Source organism: Crocodylus siamensis, chromosome 15, assembly GCF_052110815.1.
Source record: "Crocodylus siamensis isolate JL-2025a chromosome 15, ASM5211081v1, whole genome shotgun sequence".
Classification (NCBI taxonomy): Eukaryota; Metazoa; Chordata; order Crocodylia; family Crocodylidae; genus Crocodylus; species Crocodylus siamensis.
This window is the reverse complement of record NC_143409.1, coordinates 39,739,355-39,762,487: the sequence shown is the minus strand read 5'-3', so window position 1 is coordinate 39,762,487 and position 23,133 is coordinate 39,739,355. Positions and strand designations below refer to the sequence as shown.

The 23,133-nt window shown below is 53.3% G+C and overlaps 1 protein-coding gene across 1 annotated transcript; it reads left to right on the top strand.

The window, feature by feature from the left end:
• Positions 1-1,780: 1,780 nt before the first annotated feature.
• Positions 1,781-23,059, top strand: LOC149852399 (sodium/nucleoside cotransporter 2-like). Its single transcript, XM_090030173.1, has 18 exons — positions 1,781-1,867; positions 7,996-8,081; positions 8,162-8,247; positions 9,217-9,308; positions 9,811-10,000; positions 10,586-10,727; positions 11,901-12,014; positions 13,181-13,258; positions 13,583-13,663; positions 13,971-14,051; positions 14,497-14,622; positions 16,627-16,757; positions 17,096-17,264; positions 17,526-17,723; positions 18,258-18,339; positions 18,762-18,860; positions 19,259-19,373; positions 21,901-23,059. The coding sequence occupies exons 2-18, from the start codon at positions 8,013-8,015 to the stop codon at positions 22,025-22,027; spliced, it is 1,980 nt and encodes a 659-aa protein (XP_089886299.1). The 5' UTR covers positions 1,781-1,867; positions 7,996-8,012; the 3' UTR covers positions 22,028-23,059.
• Positions 23,060-23,133: the final 74 nt, after the last annotated feature.

Below are 23,133 nucleotides of genomic sequence, written 5' to 3'. Positions count from 1 at the left end.
GTTTCCTTTATCTACTCTCTTTTCTAAAAAAACATGCAATCATTTCAAATAACAGTTATAAAAAAATAGTTCTGCAGTACGGACATTTGATGCCTGGGTTACGAATTGCCAAGGAAATAAATACCAGCCTAATCAATACCATATCTCTGCACTCCAAGGTCTCACGTCTCCTGAATCTCTTTATGGGCACCCTGGAGCTGCAGGGTGGAACATGTGTTGGAGCGGCACTTGGAGGCTGATGTTCCCCTGACAAAAGTCTCCAGGATTAAAGGTCAGATTTATTGCTTCTGATAGCTGGGTAATGCTGAAGTGGCTGCACACACATATATCCTGGTTGGGCCCATGTTCAAAATCAATGCTGTGAATCTTTGATTTAGTTTAGTGCACACTAGGAACTGGCTAGAATATCCCTTCATCTGCCATTACAAAGGCTTCATTACAGCAATGGCCGGACTCACCCAAAGCACAACAGGCTTTTATGACAGCAGTGCTGTCCAACATGGAGAGGATGCTTTATCAGTGAAGTACCTTAAATCAGGGCATGTACATCAGTGCAGACTCTTCTGATATACTTATCTCTGGGATGATTATCAATGCTGAAGGGAAACTTTGATCAATGGGCCTGCCTGTGGCTGTTAGCTCTCATGTCCCTCCATATGCCTGGCTTCACCTTTTTGTGTGCACTTCCCCAGTTCTGTCATATCCATGCTCTTGTACTATACTCATCACCTTGGCACCAGAGTGCCCCAGACCAGGACAGCAATTCCAACACGAAACTCCCTGCTTATGGCCTATCCACCCTAGTAGCTTTGGTGCCCCCACTCTGTGCTGATCATCCTGGAGGGTGTGGCCCCACCCTGACTTCTGCTCTCTGTTCAGTCTTGTACCTGCTCCTGTGCCTCTCAGCTCTCCCTGGAAGCCCTGCCACCACCCTAAAATAAAATCTCAGGAGCCTCCTCTTCCACTGCCCACCCTTCTCTCCTTTCCATCATGACAGGTACCTTCCCATTCTCCAAGCTGCTGGCCCTAGTGACATGCCTGGCTCCTGGACCCTTGCCATTCAGTAAGGTGCTAAATCCTGCTGTGTCTTCTTTCACAAACATCTCTGAGCAATGTTGGACATCCTTCTGTTCCCATAGCTCTCACCCCAACCCTTATCCCGGTCTGGAACCTCTTGCATTTGGACTGCTATAAATTCCTACTCTCTGGTTTCATCAGCAACCCCTTTGGTCCCTCCAGTCTCTCTGAAATGCCCCTGCTAAACTCATTCTCCATCCCATACTCTTCCCTCTCCTTTAGTGATTCCCCCCAGCACCCTGTTAGTATCAGGCTTCCTAGCCTCAATTTCCCAGCCTGTACAGCTTTGTCTGAGCCTGCATTTCATCTGTGCTGTCCTGTTGCCCTTCTGTGCTAGCTTTTTTCCCCTTCCCCCTCTATTCACCATACCCAAGATGCCTCCCAGATTCCTTTAACTTATAAACACCTCATGACTGCTCCACCCAAGCACTGGCACACTACACTGGTGAATCCATGAGGCAGGGCAACTTTACATAGTGTGGCAGCACTGCCTGGCCTGGGCTGAGCTGGCCTTGGTTACAGGGGCAGGGCTATGAGCTTTACCTCTGTGATTACTGTTAAGTGGAGAAATTAGGACATGATCCTGATTGTCAGGATCAGGAGCACACGGGTGTCTGGGTAGGCTACAAAGTGCCTAGTTCAGTTCTTTGGACTGTGCTGTTAATTGATAACCTGTTCCTTTCCCAGCCTCTGGCAGAAGGAAATGGGAAGGCAACAGCTGTGACTCTGACCCTCTGTGGGCACAAGGGAGCTGAGGGTCTGGTCTTCAGCCCTGGAGCAGAAGCCTGCTGTGAGTAAAGCACCAAAGGGGTTGATGGGAGCTGAAACAGTGACTGCCAATGTGAGATCAGGCCTACCAATGTGATTGCTCAGGGCAGGGTTTGTAATGAGCTCAAGATCTGCTCACTGGAGGAAAGAGGAGGAAAATGGGAGACAAAGGGAAAGAAACAGTCTCCCCTAAAGGCAGTGGGGGAGACTGAGGCCTTGCTGGAGTGTCAGTAGGGAAGATCAGTGCCAGGGGGTGTGCAGAAGAGCATGTGTAGGCTGCACTGCATTGTGTTCAAATGTTGGGGGACTCTTGTGGGTTTGGCTGGCACCATCCTTTAAGCTTGGACGTCATTGTAGATTCATTTGGGATTTGAGGGGTGATAAGTGGCCTTGCAAGCCACACATGCAGAATTAGTTTTGAGGTCTCCCTCTGCATGAATTATTCTGCTTGGGAGGCTGTTAGCTCAGATTTAGCAGTTCTTCCACAGCACGGTCAGTGGCAGGGATTGCCTGGGTATCCTGGGGAGGTCTGGGGGTGAATGTGACAGGCTGCACTCAGGAGTGCGGGCGCCATCCCTGGCTCTGCTCCTGACCAGCTGCATGCCCTGGCCAAGTTCAGTAGGGTGAATGGTTCAGCTCTAATGGGGTGGTAGGGGAGCACTGCAAAGGGCTGAGACCTGAGCACCAGTGCATGGGGCTGCCCCCTGCCCTGCCCACCTGTCAGTCATATCAGCTGGGTCTCCATAAAAAGAGACAGTTTCTGCCCTGGGTTAAGGGAACTGGAGCTTTGGCTGCCTGCCTCACTGCCTGGCTCCTGTCAGGGAAGAGAAGCCAATCACGGCCTCCTCCATACCCTTACAAAAGGAGCTTTGAGGGGTCAAGGAAGGAGAAGTAGCAGCTGACTATAAATGGGAATGCCTTGGGTGTTCCTCTGCCTCCACCTCTGTTGTGAGCAGCTGGTCTGCCCAGCCTCTGGCCCTTTCCCTCCTTGCAACACCAGCCCAGGGAAGAAGGGAGTCAGCCAGCATCCTTGGGGCTGGGGCTGGATCCCATCCTGAGCCCAGGATGGGAGAAAAAAAGACCCTGCTGCAGCTGCCCCCTCCCTGAGCACAGGAGAGGGGAAAAGAGCTCTGGGAGCTGCAGGAGGGGCACAGAGGAGAGGGACCTGGGGGCAGGGCAGGGGTTGCAGGGCACGGGCAGAAGTGGGGCTGGGGGACAGAGGAGTGATGAGCTGGACCAGTTGATTCTCAGCTAGGTTGCGGCAGTGCTTGGGGTGTTGTGAGGTCCTTTTAAGGGTGCCATGCAGTCTTAGCACTGTGAGATGAGCATCTGCATATATTTTACAAGATAAACCCTGAGATTTCAAACAGGAAGTAATGGTGTTAACAGTTAAAATCATTCTGCCCTGCTGTGACCTTTCTGGGTCCTTTACAACAGAAGAATCTGCTGTTATTTTTTTGTAGTCAAACAAAGAGTGAAATCCAAGTGCTGGCATTTTCCAGGGGAGGCCTCAAGTCCAACAAGGGGGACCTACAGTTTAACAGGGTTGAGAGCTACTGAGCTGGACTCATGAGGTGTAGGGAATGAGGAGGGGGAAGCTGGGGGCTGCTCAGCAGAGGCAGCTCCTAGTGCAGGTTTCATTGTGTGATTGGTTGCAGGAGTGAGGAGCCCCCAGGTGTCAGAAACCTCCTCCTCATGCAAGACCATGGGCCCACATCTTGATGGACGTTTATTGCCATTGAAATAAATGAAATCAATGGGACTGAAACCCCTGAATACCTCTGATGAGAACCCTATGGGCTCTGATCAAGTCACCCCTTGACTGTTTCAATTTCAGTTTCTTAAGTCACCTGCTGACCAGTGCAGTTCCCAGACTATGCATCATGTAGTCTTTTCTGAACCCTTACCAGTCTCTATTTTGAAGGGCACGTGCTGCCACTGCTCACGCTATTCCAACAGCGACCCCCCAAGTCAGAGGCAGTAATGCCTCCCTTGATATTCCCATGCTTATATCATCACAGGCTACATTCATCACTTTAGCTACAGACAGCACCGTGGGAATGGAAGCATTACTGTGTAGGAAACTTTTTTCATGTCCTGCAAAAAATTTTGAGATCACAGTGTTTTCCCATCCTGAATCAAGAGAGAAGTAGTGCCTTTCAAGGCTTACTATGAAAAAAGCAGAGCACATAGCTCCAGAGAGCTGATAGCTCAGTGATGATCAGGATGTGGTACTGTTTTCTCAGAGGTGGAATTTGCTGCCTCTTCTTTACCTGACCCAGGCTCAGAAGTGGAACCCCAGCCCTGGTAAGTGCCTTAGGCACCAGGCTCTTCTGGGGTAAGTCTTTCCTGCTAGAACCGCTTTGCTTTATGCTGATTAGAGCGGGGACTTGAACATTTGCCTCTCATGGTCAACCCAGTGCCTTAAATATTGAGTTGTATAAAGACAGACAGAGAGAGGTAGTTAGCCAGGTCTTCAGCCTGTATAAAAACAGCCACTCTCACACTCTGCAATGCCATGAACGTTCATTGATTAATGCAAAGAGGAACTGCTCCAACACAAGACACTGAAAGGAGCACAGAGCTTGTCTGCAGCCCCATCAGTTACCTTTCTCACTGGGTGTGGGGGAGATCACAATTTTCTCTCTGGTTTTCACCAGAAATTCTGTCCTGGACCCAGGAAGTGTTTCCCACTAACACTTGCACACAGGTGCCCATACAAACTTGTTTCATAGGCATTTTCTAGCAGAAAAACTGGATTTCTGAAAATCCCTGACCTGCTTGGAAGGGGAACTCATGTCCAGCTGGTCGCTGGCCCTGGCCCATTCCTGAAACAGTTACCAGTCTGAGTAGACCTAGTCATAAGGTTTCATGTGCTTCTAAGCTGGGGTCTGGGTAGGCTGCTGTCATTGGCTATGTGGCACAGTCTGGGCCTCAGACCTGAGATGCTAGGCCTGTGTGGGCTAAACAGCTGTCTCAGACCCTGACCCTGGTGTCTCCACTGATGAACCTTCCCATTCACTTACACGACATGCTCCTTTCCATTCCTCCTCTACTCTTGCCATCCCAGGAAGCTGAGGGCCTGACCCTGCCAGAGTTGAGTTGCCAGGCTCCTTATCCTGAGTAGGCAGGCAGCTAGTAGTGCCTGCCACACCCTGGCAGCCCTGGAGGCCAAGGACCAAATCCTGACTGTGTATACCTTTTCAAGTTCCTAGATCCACCATTATTTATACATGCTCCTTCCCCTGCCTGTTAGTGCTTCTCGTCTTAACCAGATTCATGCCTACTTATCCTCTTTCTAGACATTGGGCTAGCCACTGGGACAACAGTCTGTCCCCTGATCCTTAGAGCCAACACTTCTTTTAACTCAGTCTCTCTCCTTTTGCCATGTGCCCAGGCTGAGAAGCTGCAGACCCACCAGCCATGCAATGTAGAAAACCTGTTGGGCCACAGAGTAGAATCAGCAATTGAAGTTGTCACCTCCAGAATGCTCTGTGATGGCTTGTAGGTGCCAAAGGGGTCACACATACTCTTCTGGTTTTGGGCAGGGCAGTGGTCTGCCTCTGGTGAGTAGCCCTGTGCTCAGCTCAAGATTAAAAATGGAAGCTACTCAATGAAGTGACATTCATGCATTGATGTGGACCCATGCCTTCTTGTTACATCCTTACTTCTTTCTCACTATTGTAGCATTTCTCATCCAACCAATGTGATCTACCTGCTATGCTCCTAGCTCTCTGACGTGGTATTTATCCGTATTAAAATGAATGTTGTTCAAAGAGGCCCACCTTCCTGAGAAATCCAGACTGCTACACTTTATCCATAATGTGTCCTGATCAATATTTTTCACTCTACCAATTTTTCTGTTATCTGCCATTTTTATCATCAGTAACTTTATATTTCCTTCTAGATTCTTGATAAAAGGCAAATTAAGGCTCCCAGCCCACCTTTTGTAGTAACACCATGAAGGACATAAAATACACACTCTAATGTGCTTTTAAGACATTGGTTTAATCCAATTTGGGGCCCTAAACACCATTCTGTATTAATCCTAATGGCATTGTTATGGTATGGCTTGACTGTAGCTCAGTGATAAGGTTGTTCAGGAGCCTTAACTGGGTTTTCCCACATTCTAGCATGCTTGGATTTCTTTCACATTTAAGCTTAGCTTTGAACTTTTTGGCTTTAAAGCACTTATTTGGGGATAAACCCTGTACTACTTTGTGCTCTTAACTCTATCTCCAGCTGAATGCTATTTTCATCAGGGGATACAGCTTAGGAAATGAGGGTCAGGGCATTTCATCTCATAGAGAAGGGCTCACTGTGCCTAAAAATTACTGTAAGGCTGTTTGTCTCTCAGTGGTCTGTAAGGAAAATCAGGGACAGGTAGAAATACAGGGTTTTAGAAATACAGGGTTTAGTTGGAAACAAGGAGGTAATTCAAGACTCTTTCACTTGTTGGGGTTAGAAGTAAGCAAAGGCTCCTTTTCTGTAAGTGGGGAAGAACAAGGGAGATAATGAGCCCTGTGCCTCTGAGGCACTGTCATGGCATGGGGCCTAGGAGCGGCCGTGATCTCACAAGCGCCCCCTACCGTGTCAATTAGGCAATCCAGCACGCTCTATCCTCGCCCGCCATGTCTTTGCTGTTCTATGGTTCAATTAGGGAGGCTGCCTTTTATCTCCTAATACACGGTATATGCTGAACTATCCCCTGTTCCGTATGGGGTGACTCGGTACACCCCAGCCTTAAGGGCTATGTGTGCCTCCTACCTCCCCTTTAGCATGCCCCAAGCCTCACTGCTCTTCCGGATGTTGTCAGGTCCTTCTCTTCTCTGCGCCCCGCCCAGCGCCCTCGGGCTTGCCACGCAACCAGCACCCCTCTCCGGCACCCTCGGGCTTGCCACGCAACCAGCGCCCCTTACTACTAGTTAGCCCCAATCGGGCTCATGAATGGTATTCTTCCCCACTGGGCAAGTGGCCTAAACCTCACCTAGCCCCTCTGGGTTCTTGTCAATAACAATTATCCAATTAGGCTCAGGCAACCTAAGCCTCACCTGGCCCCTCTGGTCCTTCGGGGTCCTGTCAATAATAATTGTCCAGTTAGGCTCAGGCGGCCAGAGCCTTACCTGGCCCCTTTGGTTCCTCGGAGTTCCTATTACTGTGGAAACCCTCCGGAATGCTTTCTAGGTCGCACCCCTCTTGGGGTGACTGTCAATCATACACACCCCTCTTGGGGTTGTTTCTTACTACACATGTCCCACCTGGGGCCTCTCTTCAACACACGCCTGCTCCCACAGCTTCTCGGCACTTTCTCCGGGCTCTAAATAGCCACTGGCTCACCCTCGCCGGGCTAGTGGCCTTTACAGCACCCACCCTAGGCTTTCACTTGTGTGGCTCCCACACCTGGAGCCCAACACGAGTCCCTACAGGCTTCACTCTGGTGCTAAGACCCTTGGGCAGGGTCCTCTGCCCTACTAGGGCCTCTCACTATCGCCCATACAGGGCTACCCGCTGTGCCGCCTCAGCACTGAACAGCTGTGCTGTCCCAGGCACCACTCGTTTGCCCGCACAGGGCACCAAGAACCCCCACGCAACTGGGGAGTTCCCGTGAGGCCTCCTCACACCCCTACAGCCTCACCCAGTCCTCCGGTATTAAACTCAAAGCAATAACATAAGCCAATCGGCTACAACTCAACAACAAGAAGCCTCCTGGCTTATAACATACAGTCCACACTCCCTTGGCTCTCTAGCCCTGACCTCCCAGCCTGGGTTCTCTCTACCCTTACCACGCCGTAGCTGCTTGGGTGGTCAGGCTGCAACCATCAGCTCTGCTTTGCTCAACTCTCCCACAAAGCGCCTACTCCTGCAGCTGCCAGAAGGGAACTGCTCTCTAGGTTCCGGCCTGGGCTGTTTATAAAGGCCCGGCCCTGCCCCCCCACCCCCTTCTGGTCACATGACCAGCTTGGTTGTCCCGGCAACCATTGCCTAGGTTCCCCTGGTGATGGGCAACTACCCTTCTTCCTATCTAGGAACAGGACACCTAAGTGCTCCTGTGACAGGCACATTCATTAATTTTAATGGCATAAGAACACATTTGGAGCGCTTCTCTTAGGCCTTGAAGAGTAAAGGGATTCGTTGCTCCTCTTCCCTCAGGTGGGGCACATCTGGAGATGGAAGATGGCAGAATATCACTGGGCAAACTCAAGGAGGGCTCGGAGAACCTAGCTTTTGACTTGATGGTAAATCCCCACCTCCCTTTCTCTCCTGTGCTGACACCATAGAGCGGTGCGGGAGCGTTGACTAACCAGGTGTTTTGCAGGAAGAGGGGGAACTCCCTGAGGGAAACGATGGTCCACCTGAAGAGAGTGAGAAAGAAGAGAAAGCCCAATGCCCCTCCTGTTGGAGGTAGAGTTACATTGTTGGGGGGAGCATCACTTTCCTTCCTGGACAGCTCTCCCTGATGAAACTATTGGCCTTCCTGTAAGACTACCTGAGATTAATGTGTGGGCACTGTTGGCCCAGCTGGATCCTGTCAGCCCCACCAGCCAGAAGTGTCTATGTCCCCCCTGCCCCACCATGGCAAGGCTAAGCTAATGATCAAGGATACCAATAGCTGTATTAACAGCAGTCTGTGCAACAGATATACTGAGATCTCTTGGTCACAGCAAAACAACTCTTAGCAGCCCGACTACCCCAGGCCCTTTTTGGACACCCAACAGTAATGCCAGGCTCTGCCATCCATTTTTCCCCCCAGAATGTGACCCACAGCCCTCAGATCCCTTTGACACTGAATAACAGGGAGGATATGGGAGGCATGCTGTGGTACCCAAGGAGGACCAACCTCCCCTCTGCTCCATGGAGAGGCAGACACTTGGGGCACCTTCACTGACTGGCTGTTTCTGACAGCCTGAGAGGCAAAGCTGCTGAGAGTCATTTCTGCTATAGCAGAGCCTTAAGTCCCAATGCCTGCTCAGCCTGCAGCAGCCTCCTACACATTCTCTGCTATCTAATCTCCAGATAATAGTCCTGCCCCCCATAGCAAGGCTCAGTTCATAAGGGATGCCAAGGGCTGCATTAACAGAGGTATGGGGAACAGATGTGCTAAGATCTTTTGAGCTTGCAGTGTATGAACCTGCATTTGGACTACATGGCAGGTTTGCATGGGGCAGGAAGTGTCTCTCTGTGATTGGATTGTTTCTCCAAAGCCTCAGGAGAGCTGAAGCTTCTTGTGAGACTGCCCAGGCTTAGTGTGTGGGAGCTGCTGGCTGCTGGATCCCATCAACCCTACCAGGCAAAAGTGTCCCACAGTGAGGGGGGAGACAGGCTTAGCTGTGCCTTTGACATGCACTGGTGTCTCTGTCTAACTCTCCCCAGGAAGGTGACACAGCCCATGGGGAAGGCAAGGTACTTTTGCAAGACTCATTCCAGCTTGCTCCAGAAGATCTTCCTGGGTCTCCTGTGTACAGGTGAAACATCCTGGGAACCAGGGACATCAGGGTGGAGAGTGCCCATGGCCCAAGGGGACTTCTCTATCAGGCCTTTGGCTACTCTTGATTCCAGTGTGCCAAGCAGGTGGGACACCAACCTTTCTTCTGGAGACCATGTTTTAGCATAGCCTTGCCCAGCTGCAGTTGGCCTAACTTATTCTCATCCCACTGCTCTCTTCACCAGGGGGTCACATGTCACCAGGACCAGGACAGCATTAGCCTGTGCCTGTCTCCCTGCCTAGTGAACACACAGTCCTCCTCATCTTTACTCCTTTCAGCCCATAACGGGCAATGTGCTGGTGGCTGCACAAGCCCACAGATCTGCCCATCATGCGGGTGTGGTGTTGTTCCTCCATGCAGTCACTGTGTGCGGTGGGGCTCAGTGAGGGGGGTCCAGGGAAGGTGGAGGGGAGGGCTTGTGTGAGCTGAGTCTGTCTGCTGGCTTCCAACACTGCTTATTGTCCCTGCCTCTCCTTTCCAGCTTACCTGTGCTACTTCATTGCGGCCTGTTACCTGAACTTCCAGCGTGCCCTTGCCTTGGTGGTCATCACCTGCATTGTTGTCTTCTTTGTGGGCTATGACTTCATTCAGAAGCACTATGGGGCAAAGCTGGTGAGGCTCTTCAGCCCTTGTCAACGGTGCTTCCGGAAGTCCTGGCCATGGCTGAAATGGTGAGCTGGAGAACAGATTGCACTGCATGCCCCATGACGTGAGCAGATGCCTGTTTTCCTTGGCCACTTGAAAAGTTCTGTCTTGGTCTGATCACCCCCCTGATGAGCATATGGAAGCTGGGTGGGTGCCCACGAGGAGGTACTGCTTGCATGCACAGACTGGGCTTGCTTGCCCTGCTCATCAAGGTATAGGGGGAAGGAGTCTGTTCCTCACTCACCCCATTCATGCCCTGGGCAAAGCTAGCCTCAAGGATTTTCAGGAGACTGCTGCAGCTGCCTGCAAAAGGATGGTGATAGCATAAGGTGGTCGTTAAGGCGCTGGCACTGTCAGTGCTGACCAGAAAAGGCTGCTCAGCTTGGTTGCCTTTTGGAGTGATCCCCACCTCTTGAGTAGCTTGGGTTTGGGTTTGGGTTTGCCATGGCCAGGTCACACCAGATAACCTAGTGGCTTTCCTTGATGAGCTAACTGATATTTTAGACACTGTGGCAGCTGTTCCAGCAGTGATGTCGCCTCACCAACATGTCATCGCGTATTTCTGCAGTGACATCTCCTGTGTGACAGGCCGTCTGGTGCTTCTTTTTCAGGGTGTTCTGCTTGGCTGTTCTGGGTGGGCTGGTCGCATGGTTGGCTCTGGATACTGCCAAAAATCCGGAGCAGCTGATCTCATTTGCTGGCATCTGTGTCTTTGTGCTGGTCCTTTTTGCCTGCTCCAAGCACCATGGCGCAGTAAGTTAAGGTGTTTCCCTGGGCCCAGTGCTGAAGACACTGTGCTCCACTGGGAGAGAGCTGGTTCTGAAACACCCTCCCAGGGTGGGAAGCAGCAGGGCTTGTGGACAGAGGTGACCTGTGGAAGCAAGACTGCTGTTAATACAGTCCTGTGGAAGCAACCGCCCACCCAATGTGCTTGCATTTGTCCCCTGACATTCACAGCAGAAAGAAAATAGAATCCCTTGGGCCTCAGACACAATGGGGGAGGCCGTGCCACCTGCAGCCTCATGGGCAGAGAAATGGCAAGGTCCAGGGCTGCAGAGCCAGCCTGGGACTCCTGACTCTCATAACACACCTCTGTTACCTTGACCTGAGGGCAGTCAATGCCACAAATGCCTTCTTTTGTCACAGGGACTGAAATGCTCCCCAGGGCCCTGTCCATTCAGATAGGTGCAGAGGGAGTTTTACAAAAGAACCTAGTGATTTAGACAAGGAGTTTTGTGAGGCATATCTTTTATTGGATGAGCTGTATAGTTGGGAAGGTGTCTGAGTAATTTAGACACCCGCCTCCATTAACTTTCAGCCTCACCTGCTTAATCACTTTTGTACAACCCCTGTGGTCCCTGCCCTCCTGATGGGCCATGAAGGGTCACCCACATAAGCTTCTGCTTTGGATGACTGTGATGCAACACCCCTAAGTCCCTGGTTGGACACTGCCTGGCTGAGGCTGGTGCTGCTAAAAGCAGAGTGTGGCCTGCCCAGATATGAAGGCCCATGTGCTCTTCTCTCTGGGGGAGCTGTTCCCTGACATGAGGACACCCCAGCACCCATTCCCTGGTTCCTGCCACCTCCCTCTCTGCCCCATCCTCTGCTCTGTGATTCTCCCCCTTGCTTTCCACACCCTCTGCCTGCTTTTCCAGAGCTACACTGAGCCCTTTGGTCAGTCAGAAGCCTGTTGACAGTCCCATGCAGAGAAGTGATCTAGATGTTGCAAGATGTTCCCTCAGCCAAGAGCCTTCCCCAGGCACTGAGCTGTTTGTCTCAGCGTTATTAAAGCACCACCATGGCAGCCACATGTCTGCCAGTTTGGCCCATGCTGTGATATCTAGGCTCATGGGCAAGGCTGAGTACTGGTGTGGGAAGGCTGCAGAACTCATTAATTCACAGGGCCCCATATTGTCCTTGGTCCAGGTGTCCTGGAGAGCCGTCTTCTGGGGTCTTGGGATGGAGTTTGTTCTGGGAATCTTCATCATCAGGACAGACCCTGGATTTGAGGCCTTCCAGTGGCTGGGCAGTCAGATTCAGGTAACAGCAAGCATCACAGGGCACAGCCAGTGCCCAGGAGGTGGGATAGTCATCATCAGGCTAGCTCCCTTGTGGGTCTCTGAGGCCAAAGCTGAGAGACACAACAGAGAGACACAGATGGGACCCAGGAGGCTCTGGTGCCAGGGTTGGAGCCTCTTGCGACAAGTCTGGGCCTTGGCTTCCCAGGTCACATGTCTTGGGCAGCAGTGGGGCATGGAAATGGTACATGGAGTTGGGGGTAGAGAAAGGAATGGGCTGTGGAAATCGGATTTGGAAATTGGGGGACAGAGGAGCTGGTGTGTGGGATGGTGGGGAGCTGAGGGAGAGGGAGGGTGCGGGGTCTGGGAGAGGCGTGGGGCGGGGGTAGGTTCTAACTCTCCCTGATTTCTCAAATTAGGAGGGAAGTGGTACGAGGCAGGTGAAAGGAAGGCCCAGGGGCAGGAGCTACCCTGCTGTCACTGGGTCCCTGATGAGGGGATATGGGCCCTGGTCCTTTACATCCATAGCAAGAAGCCAGGCAGGAGGAGGGATGGGCTGGAGTGGGGGGACACTGAGCAGCCCTAGGGATCAGACTAGAGGAGCTCTTTGTTTGGTGTCAGAACGATGTGGCACCTACTTTGATTCACTGCCCGTGCCCGAGGCCCTGCAGGTTCTGGCCCCTTCCTCTGTGTCACTGGTTCCCAGGAACTCTTTAGCAAATGGGAGGCTACCTGCCTTTCCTGTCACCTCTCTGCCAGGACGCAGCATCCCTGAGCCAGTACTTTGCCATGGACCCGCTACCCCACTATCAGGGTGCATTGCCTGAATAGAGATCCTGGGTGGTTCCCTATCTTGGTCACCATTCAGGCCAAAGACACCGTACCCCCCACCCAGCCCTTCTCAGTTTCTCCTCTTCCTCCTCCTCAGTTCCCCCTCTGGAGGCATTTTGGGTAGGGCTGTCTCTGGAGTAGGTCCCTGGGCTGTGGCTTCCCTGCGTTGTACAGTCCCAGCTTATAATAGCCAGGTGGATTTGGAGGTTTCCACATGGTGTGGTCCCTTGGTAGGACTGGAGCACAGTGCAGAGGAGGTGTCTGCAGGGATCCTCCATCACAGTGCAGGTTGGAACAGGCCTGAGGAAAGCTCTCTGGGGTCCTGCTCTCTCTGATCTCTGACCTCTTCCCTTGCAGTATTTCCTGAGTTACACCACAGCTGGCTCTGGCTTTGTCTTTGGGAACAAGCTGATCCAAGAGGCGTTTGCCTTTCAGGTGAGTCTTAGGCCAGGGGGACCAACCCTGAGGCAAGGACAGGGGGACTGTGGGGCTTTGAGCAGCCCAGACACTTGCTCATTAACCTGGTGTTCTGCCACTCCAGGCTGGCTGTAAGGGCTGGCACCCTGACCCCCTGGCACTGCAGAGCTCATGGGCCAGGCTAGAAGCCATTGTGGGCACTGATGCCCTGCCCTTATGCTCAGCTGCAGGGGCTGGGGTGAGCTCTAACACCTCAGACTGACCTGAGGCCTGCCAAGCATCCCACCAGCAGGCACTGCTGGGCTCTTACACTCAGCCTGTGGCTTGCCGTTCTGCCTACAGGCTTTACCTATCATCGTCTTCTTCAGCTGCGTGATGTCCATTCTCTACTACCTTGGCCTCATGCAGTGGATCATCCTGAAGGTAACACCCAGCTTTTCTGGATCCTCCCAAGTGGGGCTGGGGGCTGGCAGTGTGATCTACTCGTCCCATGTAGTACCTTGGCTTGGCAGGGGTAAGCACGGCCCCAATGGAATGGGGAACCTGGTACTAACTGGGGCAGTACAGATCTCTACAGCCACACCTCTGCCCCCCAGCACTCCTGGATCTCAGCCACAGGCCTTGAGCTGGACCCTGGAGCAAGGCAGGAGTCCAGGTGCATTGGGAGGCCAAGCTGTTTGAAATGCTGTGGTTTGGCACTGAGACACAGGCTTCTCCTACTTCTCTCCAGATCTCCTGGCTGCTGCAGGTCACCATGGGCACCACAGCCACGGAGACCTTGAGTGTCGCAGGGAACATCTTTGTGGGACAGGTAAGTGAGGCAAGGCCTGCACAGCTGTCCGCAGGGAGGAACATGCTTTGGTCTTGTCCAAAGAGCTGTGCCCTGGGGCAGGAGGCTGCTGCTGCTCTGGGTGTCTCCCAAGCCTTTTCACAGCCATTGTCTGTGGACAGTGTGCAGACAGAGGTCTATGAGAGCTTGTTCACAACCCTTTGTGGAGGCATGGCCCTCAGGGAGGCATAGCCCCAGGCCTCTGCCCCAGTGGGCAGGCCTCAGAGAACCTGGTCCTTGATATATACCCATCAAAGGGCTCCCAAGGCTCCACTCAGCCCTCCTCCTCCCCCATCCCCCAGTTCCCTTGAGCCTGGGAAGCAGTGGGGTGATGTGAGGCCCCAGAGCACCACTGTGGGATGACCCCCAACCAAGGACGGGCCTCTGGCAGCGTGCACAGCCCTCACTGCCTTCTCCTGTCATGCAGACAGAAGCTCCCCTGCTGATCCGTCCCTACCTAGAGGACATGACGCACTCAGAAATCCATGCTGTGATGACTGGGGGCTTCTCCACTATTGCCGGCAGTGTGATGGGAGCCTACATGTCCTTCGGGGTAAGTGCAGCAGGCCCCATTATGGGGCCACCCCTGGGTGGGTGCTCCCTGCTGCATGTGCTAATGATCCCCTCATCTAGAGCCTTAGCATACTGGGCACAGGTTTGGGGATTGTCCCTGCAAGACCACAGAGGCCCAGGGGAGAGAAAACAGCTCTGCCCAAAGACAGACAGAGCCCCCCTGGACTGATTAGACCTGAGGCACAGAATGCACCAGGGCAGCTCCTGTGCAGACTGGCAGGCCATGCCTGTGAGCCCTCCCACTGCTAGAGATGCAGAGTATAAATGTGACCCTGCCACTGTTTACTCTTCAGTAGTTAAAAGAGCACATGAGATCCTGAGCTGAAACCTCAGTGGGCTCTTAGTCCAATGACAAGAAGAAGGAAAGTCCCTCTAAGTCTAAAAGTCAACTGGGCTCCTGTGGTTAAAGCACAACAGTTTCTCTGCCAAAGGCATGCGAAGGAATGATGTAACCAGCACCACATCCAGCTGCCTTTGACTCCCCAAGGGGCCACTCACAGCTCTGGGCAGCCTTTAGCTCCAACAGATCATAAACTCACAGCTCCAGAGCCATACAGAGGCACCCTCACCACTCAGCCACCATGAGCCCAGGAGCAACCAGCCCCACTAAACATCTTCAGCACCTTGCTTTCAAACATATTCATATCTGATATGAAGTGAAGCCTTCATCTGAACAATGCTCCTCAGCCCCTTTCCTCTAAGCTGAGGAGAGCTTTTGTAAGGACTGGCTTTTCCGTGGTGTTAAATCTGATATTTACTGACTTTTGTGGGGGGGAAAAACCCATCAGCTGAGATGGACTGGAGCTGCGGTTATCACTATCATCATTAAAGATGGATCCTGCTTCCCTGAATAAGGCAGATGCACACATGACAGGAGACAGAGGAACAGCAAAGGGTGGGCTTTGTCTGTTCCTGACTTCTTTGCAGCCTCACTGCTAAGTGCAGGCAGACCCCTAGTTCTTGCCAGCAGCCACTCTGAGATTTGGGAAGCGTGCCAGCAATGAGCTGTGTGAGATGTTGTTTTCAGGAAGCTTTGGGAAAGTGTTGAGAAAACTTTACAGCAGCCCTTGACATTGGACACTCATGGAAGGGTTCAAGAGGGAAACAGAAACATAGGATCAGCCCACATAAGAGTTGCTAGTGCAGCCCAAGGGCCGTGTCAGGGTCAGGAATAAAGGAAGGAGAGAACCTGAGCTCAGTGCACCATGACTGTCTGGCTGGGAGGCATAATGATGAGGGGATGAAGTGTTGCACCATCACTGCCTCTTCTAGGTCCTTCTAAAGAGATTCGAGGGAATCAGGTCTCCTGTACCTCAGACCAGAGGCCTGGAAGCAGTGGCTGCTGATGTTCGTGGCCTGAGTGCAGCTGTGTGCAGCCTGGGGGCGGGAGATACCCATCAGGGTCACACATTGCAGCTTCTAGGAACAGGCTCAGAGCTGTGAGAGGCATTCACCCCATGGATACGTCCTCTCCTAGACACCCTAGGCACTACACATGCCTATTAATGTGCAGAAATCAGCTCTGGAGCTAACTGCTGCTGGGTGCATGTTTGCATGTGTGCCCAGACCACAGTACATTGAACCAGGTTGGAACAGGCCTGACGCAGCTGAATATGTTGTGGAGGGGCTGGCTGGGGTATGAGGATGCTTCAGTGCAGGGCTAGTTGGCAGGCAGCCCCTGCACTGAAGCACTTCTGTGTCCCAACCAGCCAGCTCAGCCTCTACATGTGTACTGCTGTGCATAAAAATCTCCATAGCAGGGCCGGGCTTGTATTTATAAGCCCTACCCTACTGCACAGTTTATGAGTTTCCTGCACCCTAATAGGGGCCCCTGTAGAGATGCTGAGATGTTTTTTGAGGACCAGACTTGCCCTTCACTCACTGCTTCCCCACTGCCAGCCCCAGGTCAGCCCCTCTGCTATTGGCTCCGTGGGGAGACACCAGGCCCCTGCCACATGATTGCCCCTGTGCTGCTGTGTTGTAGATAGATGCATCATCACTGATCGCAGCCTCTGTCATGGCTGCACCCTGTGCTCTCGCCATGTCCAAGCTGGTTTATCCTGAGGTGGAGAAGTCTAAATTCAAGAGCAAAGACGGCGTGATAATTAGCAACGGGTGAGCAGCAGGCAGGGCTGGGCTCTATCAGCCCAGGGTGGGATGTCCAGGGGCTGCCAAGCACGGGGACAAGGGGATGGAGACAGGGCAGGGATATCCCACCGAGCTGGGAAGGGCAGCAGGGGCCCCCAAGCAAGATCTGAGAAGGCTGGGGCAAGGAACTGATGTGATGGGGTAGCATGCTGTGTCCGGGGCCATGAACAAAGGATGGGAAGGCCACTATATTGGCAGGCCAGGCCAGGCCAGGCCCAGGGAACTGTGCCTAGGGACTGGCCAAACAGGGAGCATTGAGCCCATGTGGGACCTCTTTCAGTGGCTGACTCTTTTTGTCTCTCCAGGGGAGAGCAGAATATCCTGGAAGCTGCCAGCAATGGTGCTTCCACTTCCGTGGGGCTGGTGGCCAACATTGCGGCCAACCTGATCGCCTTCCTGGCCGTGCTGGAGTTTGTCAATGCTGCGCTTTCCTGGCTTGGGGAGATGGTAGACATCAAGGGGCTCTCCTTCCAGGTAGAGCACTACCAGCCCCTCACAAAATACCTTCTCCTTCCCTGCCTCCCTCCCTCCAGCCTTTCTCCTCCCCTCCCACCTTAAGTCCTCCATAGGCTCCCTCTTGCTGTTGGGATGCCTGCCCACAAGCTGCCCACTGTTTCTGCCTACTCACCTTGCACAGGACTGGAGGAGGTGGCTGCCTGGGGCTGTGTGGGAAGGTGTGCATGTGAGCACACTCCCACAGTGATGCTGATATGTGTGGGCGGTCTCTGCTCTCAGCTGATCTGCTCCTATGTCCTCATGCCTGTGGCCTTTCTGATGGGGGCCGACTGGGCAGACTCACCGGTGGTGGCTGAGCTCCTGGGGATCAAAATCTTCCTGAATGAGTTTGTGGCCTATGAGCGGCTGTCCATGTACAAGAAGAATCGCTTGGCGGGGCTGGAGGAGTGGAAGGGCGGCCAGAAGCAGTGGATTTCGGTGAGAGGCTGGTGTCAGCACACAGGGCTGGTAAAGGGGCTAGCTGGCAGCAGCAGGCACGGGGCAGGGAGCTGGGAGGGGTGAGCGGAGCTGGGGCTCTGTCTGGGCAGAGGAAAGGAACTGGCTGGGAGCAGCAGGGCTGGGGACTCGCAGTACTGCTCAGGCCTCCAGGCATTGCAGACCTCCCTGCCTGAGACCCTGCTGCAGTCAGGGATTGGGGGAGGGGAGTGGCTGTGGAGCAGGGAGGAGGGGAGCACCTTACCACAGTCCATGTACTGTCTGCTCAGCTTCTCTTGCCAGGAGCATCTGTCACAGATATCTCCAGGCTCTCAGGGGTGGGGCTGCAGGAAGGGGCCATCTCAGGGCTGGGTCTGGCCTCTCTGCTGCTGCTCAGCGCCCTACCTCCATAGCCTGGGCTCTTGGCTCACAAGAGGCCAAAGGGTCAGCATGGGGGTGAGGGTGTCACCATGACTGGGGTGGCTGTCTCCGGGACTGGTCCTCATTGCACCCTTCACTTGCTCTCGTGTCCGTTAGGTGCGAGCTGAGATCATTACGACCTTTGCCCTCTGTGGATTTGCCAACCTCAGCTCCATTGGGATCATGCTGGGAGGCCTGAGTGAGTAAGGGGCTGCAGCAGGTGCTGGGGCAGGGCAGTGGAGGAGCCCGGGTATCACAAACACCCCACCCTCCAAGGGGCTATACTGGGGGCAATGTGAGAGAAGGCATCATGCTGGATCTGGCTGAGACAGGGCCAGGTGCTGCTACTAGAGCCCCAGCAGCGCTGTCCAGCTGACTTTTGCAGGTTTTTCCTGCACTGGAACAGTGTCCCCTGGTGTGAGATACTGCTCTGCAGTGATGGGCGACAGTACTTCCCTGTCAGCTGGCTGAAGGGACACTGCAGTGCTGGGCAGAGGTGGGAAGCTGTAGGCAGCTCCCCCTTGGCCAGACAGCAGGAGCCAGGGCTCTGGTCTTTCCCTCGGTGGGTGGCTTCTCCAGGCCTCACCACTGCGGGCTCTTGCCATGCTCTGTTCCGTGCAGCATCCATGGTTCCTCAGAGGAAGAGTGACTTCGCCAGCATCGTGCTGCGAGCTCTGTTCACCGGGGCCTGCGTCTCCATGCTTAATGCCTGTGTGGCAGGTATGGTCCCAACCTCACGCTCGCTGGCCCTGGGGCCTGCTGGGGAGGGCCTTGCCAGAGATGGGTGTGGGAAGGTAAAGGGAAAGACCTGGGGCAGATGGAAACTCCACTGGGAATGAAAATGGGAAGGAGGCAGGGAGGAGAGGAGAGAAGCTGTCCTGCCCCTCTCCCCAACCCCTCTGTGGGGCTGTGCTCCCTGACTACCCACTGGCCAAGCAGAGCTGGGCATGCCCTGCCCACCCACAGGCAGGTTTGTGCTCCCATGGGTCCCCTGCCTCACCAGCAGCAGGGAGTGACCAGGGCCAAACAGAGGGGCTTTGCTGGCAGGGACAGGGGCAGGGGTGTGTGCCAGGGCTAGTGTCAAAGAATCTCCATGGCTGTGTTTCATTTCCCCCCAGGCATCCTGTACGTGCCCAGAGGGGAAGTGGAGAACTGTGTCACCTTCCTGAGCACCGTGGGCTTCAATAGCACCAGCTACAACATCTACATGTGCTGCCGGCAGCTCTTCGCAAAGTGAGTTTGTGCCTGGTCCTCAACTATGTCCATAGGGCTGGATGGGCCCTGCTGAGCTGGGGAGGCTGCACGTTAGCTTCAGAGAGCGGCTGTGCTGGCCGCAGCCGTCACCTCAGAATGAACAGGGTGGAGCCATGGCCCAGCCTGGGCAGCAGGGTAGCTGATGGCTGGCTGTAGTCCTGCCTGCTGCTGCTGGGGGCATGGCCTCATGCATGCCCGCGGGAAAAGCATCACCTTCCCAGACCATCTCCTCCACATAGTTTCTGCTTTGCCTGTTTCAAACTGGACCCCCTGTTGTGGGGGGTGTGGGGGTGGGGTGCGTCTCACTGCAGTCTCCACAGTGGTTCCTACCAACATTTTTAATGAGATTGCTTTGAAATTTACTTTTAACCTGCTTCCTGCACGGATGACTCTTAACTATCTTTGCAACAGCAGGGCACTGACTTCTGTTATCCCCCTGCTTTTCCTGTGGCACCACAGGATGCTATGCCTTGTAGCCGGGCAACAGGATTGACTGAGTAGCTTAAGTAATAGGTTATTTGAGTAGCTTAAGTAATAGATTTGTAGGGAATGGCTTGGAGAGCGAAAGGTGCATCAGTAGCTATTGAGCACGGGAGTGAGGGGCACAGCCTCTGAATCAGACCTTCCTAGGCCTTAATTTAAAAAAAAAAAAAATATATATATATATATATATCTCGTTATATATACAGTTATATATATATATACATTATCTAGCATAAACTTTCCATCACACACCTTAAACCACATTAAGAAACCATGCACCCGTTACAATAAATGCACCCGCTCCCTTGCGCCCCTGTGTACCCACCCACTGCCCTTCCCTAACTCAATTGCAAATGCTAAAGGCTGCAAGTAAGAGAGGAACACTGGAAAAACCCCTGGTCACACCCTGATCACTCTCCCTTTCAGCATCCGCTCTCTGCCCCATGGCACAGGAGAGTGGAAAGATGGACCTACAGTCCTCAAGGGACCATAGTCCTGTATGCAGCAGCAGCTGATACCCTTTCAGGGCTCCCTGGCTCTTGAGGACCTCCTCCCAGTAAACGTCTCTTATGAGTCTCACCCTGCTGGTAGGAGGGAGGATTGAGCCTCAAGGAATTGTGGGAGGGGAGACAACAGTGCTGGGCTGTGGAGAGGGCAGGAAGGGGTATTTTTGGCAGGTTGGGGTGGGGAAAGGAGGCTTCAGGCAGGGGGGTGAACATAAGCACCAACTTTTTTTTTTGCTGCTGGTTGCTTGCAGGTGTAAAAAAAAAAACCCAAAACAAAACCATCACTTTACTTTTAACTTGGCATATTCCTGTGCTCAGCCCCACTCATGCACAGAAGAGGCAGCACGTTACTTCTACCTGGCTCTGGAACTTCTGTAAAGATTCGGCACTTAATGGGGATTTTTTAACACTTTTATCCAGTAGTGGATTAAATCAGCCTTAGCTAAAAGCACCAAAAAGCCCTGCTGATGCACCTGATCTTTACAGATGCTGCAGAGCTGGGTTGAAGTAACATCCTGCTTCTTTCAGTAGAGCATTTTTTTTAACATCTGCAAGCAGCTCTGTGGGTACTGAGCACCTGCTAATTTTTTTTGGTGGGTGCTTGAGCCCTGGAGCACTCATGGAGTCAGCACCTATGGGTGTGAGGCAAAACTGTGGTTGTCGATCTAGATGGGAGGGCAGAGATTGGACTAGGAGGCAGGGTTGCACCTTCCAACATACAGGGCCCCATGAGTTTGCCTAAAATCATGACTATATAAAAAGAAGACATGTGGGTGCTTTTTATTTGCCTCCTTAGTTTGGAGCTCAGGGAACTGCCTCCTTCAGGTTTTTTTCCCCTCACAATCCAAAGGCCTGAACACTGGTATGTCAACACTGCCCGTCCCAGCCAGAACGTGCCCGCCCCCAGCACACTCCAGTCACCTGCTCCCACCAATGTGCTGGTGAAGCTGTTCTTAGGTTGTCCTTGGTGACTTCTCTTGTTCTGCTAGAGTTTGAAGGCTTAAGAGCAGGGGCTGAAGGATATACCAGGGAGTAGCTTCATGGCCACGTTTCCAGGTTGGGAGAGGCTGTGCTAACCATGACAGGAGGCTGCCAGGGGTAGGAGGGAGAGGTTGCCACATCCATTATTTTCTCTGCCAGCAACAGCTGAGAGTCTCTGATAGTCACAGGACTCCAGGCACCATTTATAAGGAAAACACCTGATGTCAGGAGATCCATGAAGAACTCACCTGTGTGGGCAGTCCTGGGTGAGAGGAGGGTGGCAGTAATGTCCCTGGGTTGGTGCAGTGTTAAATAGAGTGAAACTGTCTTAGCGGGACCAGGAGGGGATTTCAGCCTTGGGTTGTGGGGAGCTGGGGACTAGGCAGAAGAGAGGAGGCCAGTGAAGAGAGGGATGACATCTTGAGAGAGGAAGGAGGGGAGGGGGCAGTCTCAGGCCCGCATTGTCCCAGGGATATATGCAGCCAACAAGTGTCTGCTGACATGTGGCTCACCCCAACCATGGTCCTCTCTTCCAGCTCCATGCTCAGCAACAACGGGACCCTCTCCTTCACTGGTGCCTGGGCAGGACTCGAGGCCAGCATGGCATCGGTGACACAGTGCTGTGGGCACTACAACCACACGACCTGTCTGGGGCAACCCTAGGTCAGCCGTTGTGAAGTGGTGACAGGACTGGATAACTACATGGGCACATGCCCAAACTGTAAAGGCAAGGGCTTGTGCAAGAATCAATCAGGACCTGACACTCAGGGCCCGACACCTTCCCAGTCCATTCTGCCAGGCACAAAAGAGTGGTGCAGGGGCAGGGCCGTGGGCTTCTCCTCCTCAGCTCCCATTAGCTGCACTGCACTTCCCCTCGCAGCCCCCCAGAGACTGTACACAACCAGCCTGGATTGTGGAAACTGCCCCTGGGCTGGCTCCAGGATCAGTGAGCCACAGGGGGTTCTTGAGCACTCCCCCTACTTTGTGATGGGCCCAGCCCACAGCCCAGGCCTTTCCTGACTGCTCCTTCTGACATTTGCTATCCCATACACGGCAGCAGCTGATGTCCTGCCCTTGAGGACTGGCTCCCATGCCCTTGAGAACTGGCTTCTCTTCCACCCTGATTCATGCACGTGGCCTTGACTTAGGCATATGAGGGGCCCTCCTTTATAATGTCAAGTCAATAACAGCTCCTGATCAAACCACGGAAACTGCAGTGTCCCTGCCTCTGGCCATCCTCTCTAGGCTGGACAGTGCTGGTGGATATGGAGTCCCCCCTGTACCGGACCCCTGCCCTAGGCCTAAAGGCTGAAATTTTTGGAGCTCAGCACCCTCAGTAGGAACCTGGGTGTCAAAGGTGCTCGATGGCCAGCAGCTCCTGTTGCATCAGGGGTCAGGGCCCTGTTTGGCAGCCAAAAGAGGCTGCAGGTTCTGCACCCTTATCTCTTCCCTTTCATAAGTCCCCTTTGCCTTCCTCATCCCCTTCACTGACACCCCAGCCCTTATGTAGCAGCTTTGTACCAGGACAGAGCTCCGCAGCTTGGCTAGTCTATGGCTGTGATCCCTATGGCTGTAACCAGGGCATCTGAGGCCCGCAGCACCCTAGGTGAATACAGTCACAGGTCAGGAGTTGGCCAAAGCCCAAAGAGTGGATTTAAATGGTCACTTTCATCATGGTCAAAGTTGATGGGAGCATCAAGTGTGTGTGCTAGGTCCCATGTTGTTTTATTACCAATTGGGGAAGGGTGAGGGAGCTGGGAGTCAGCAAA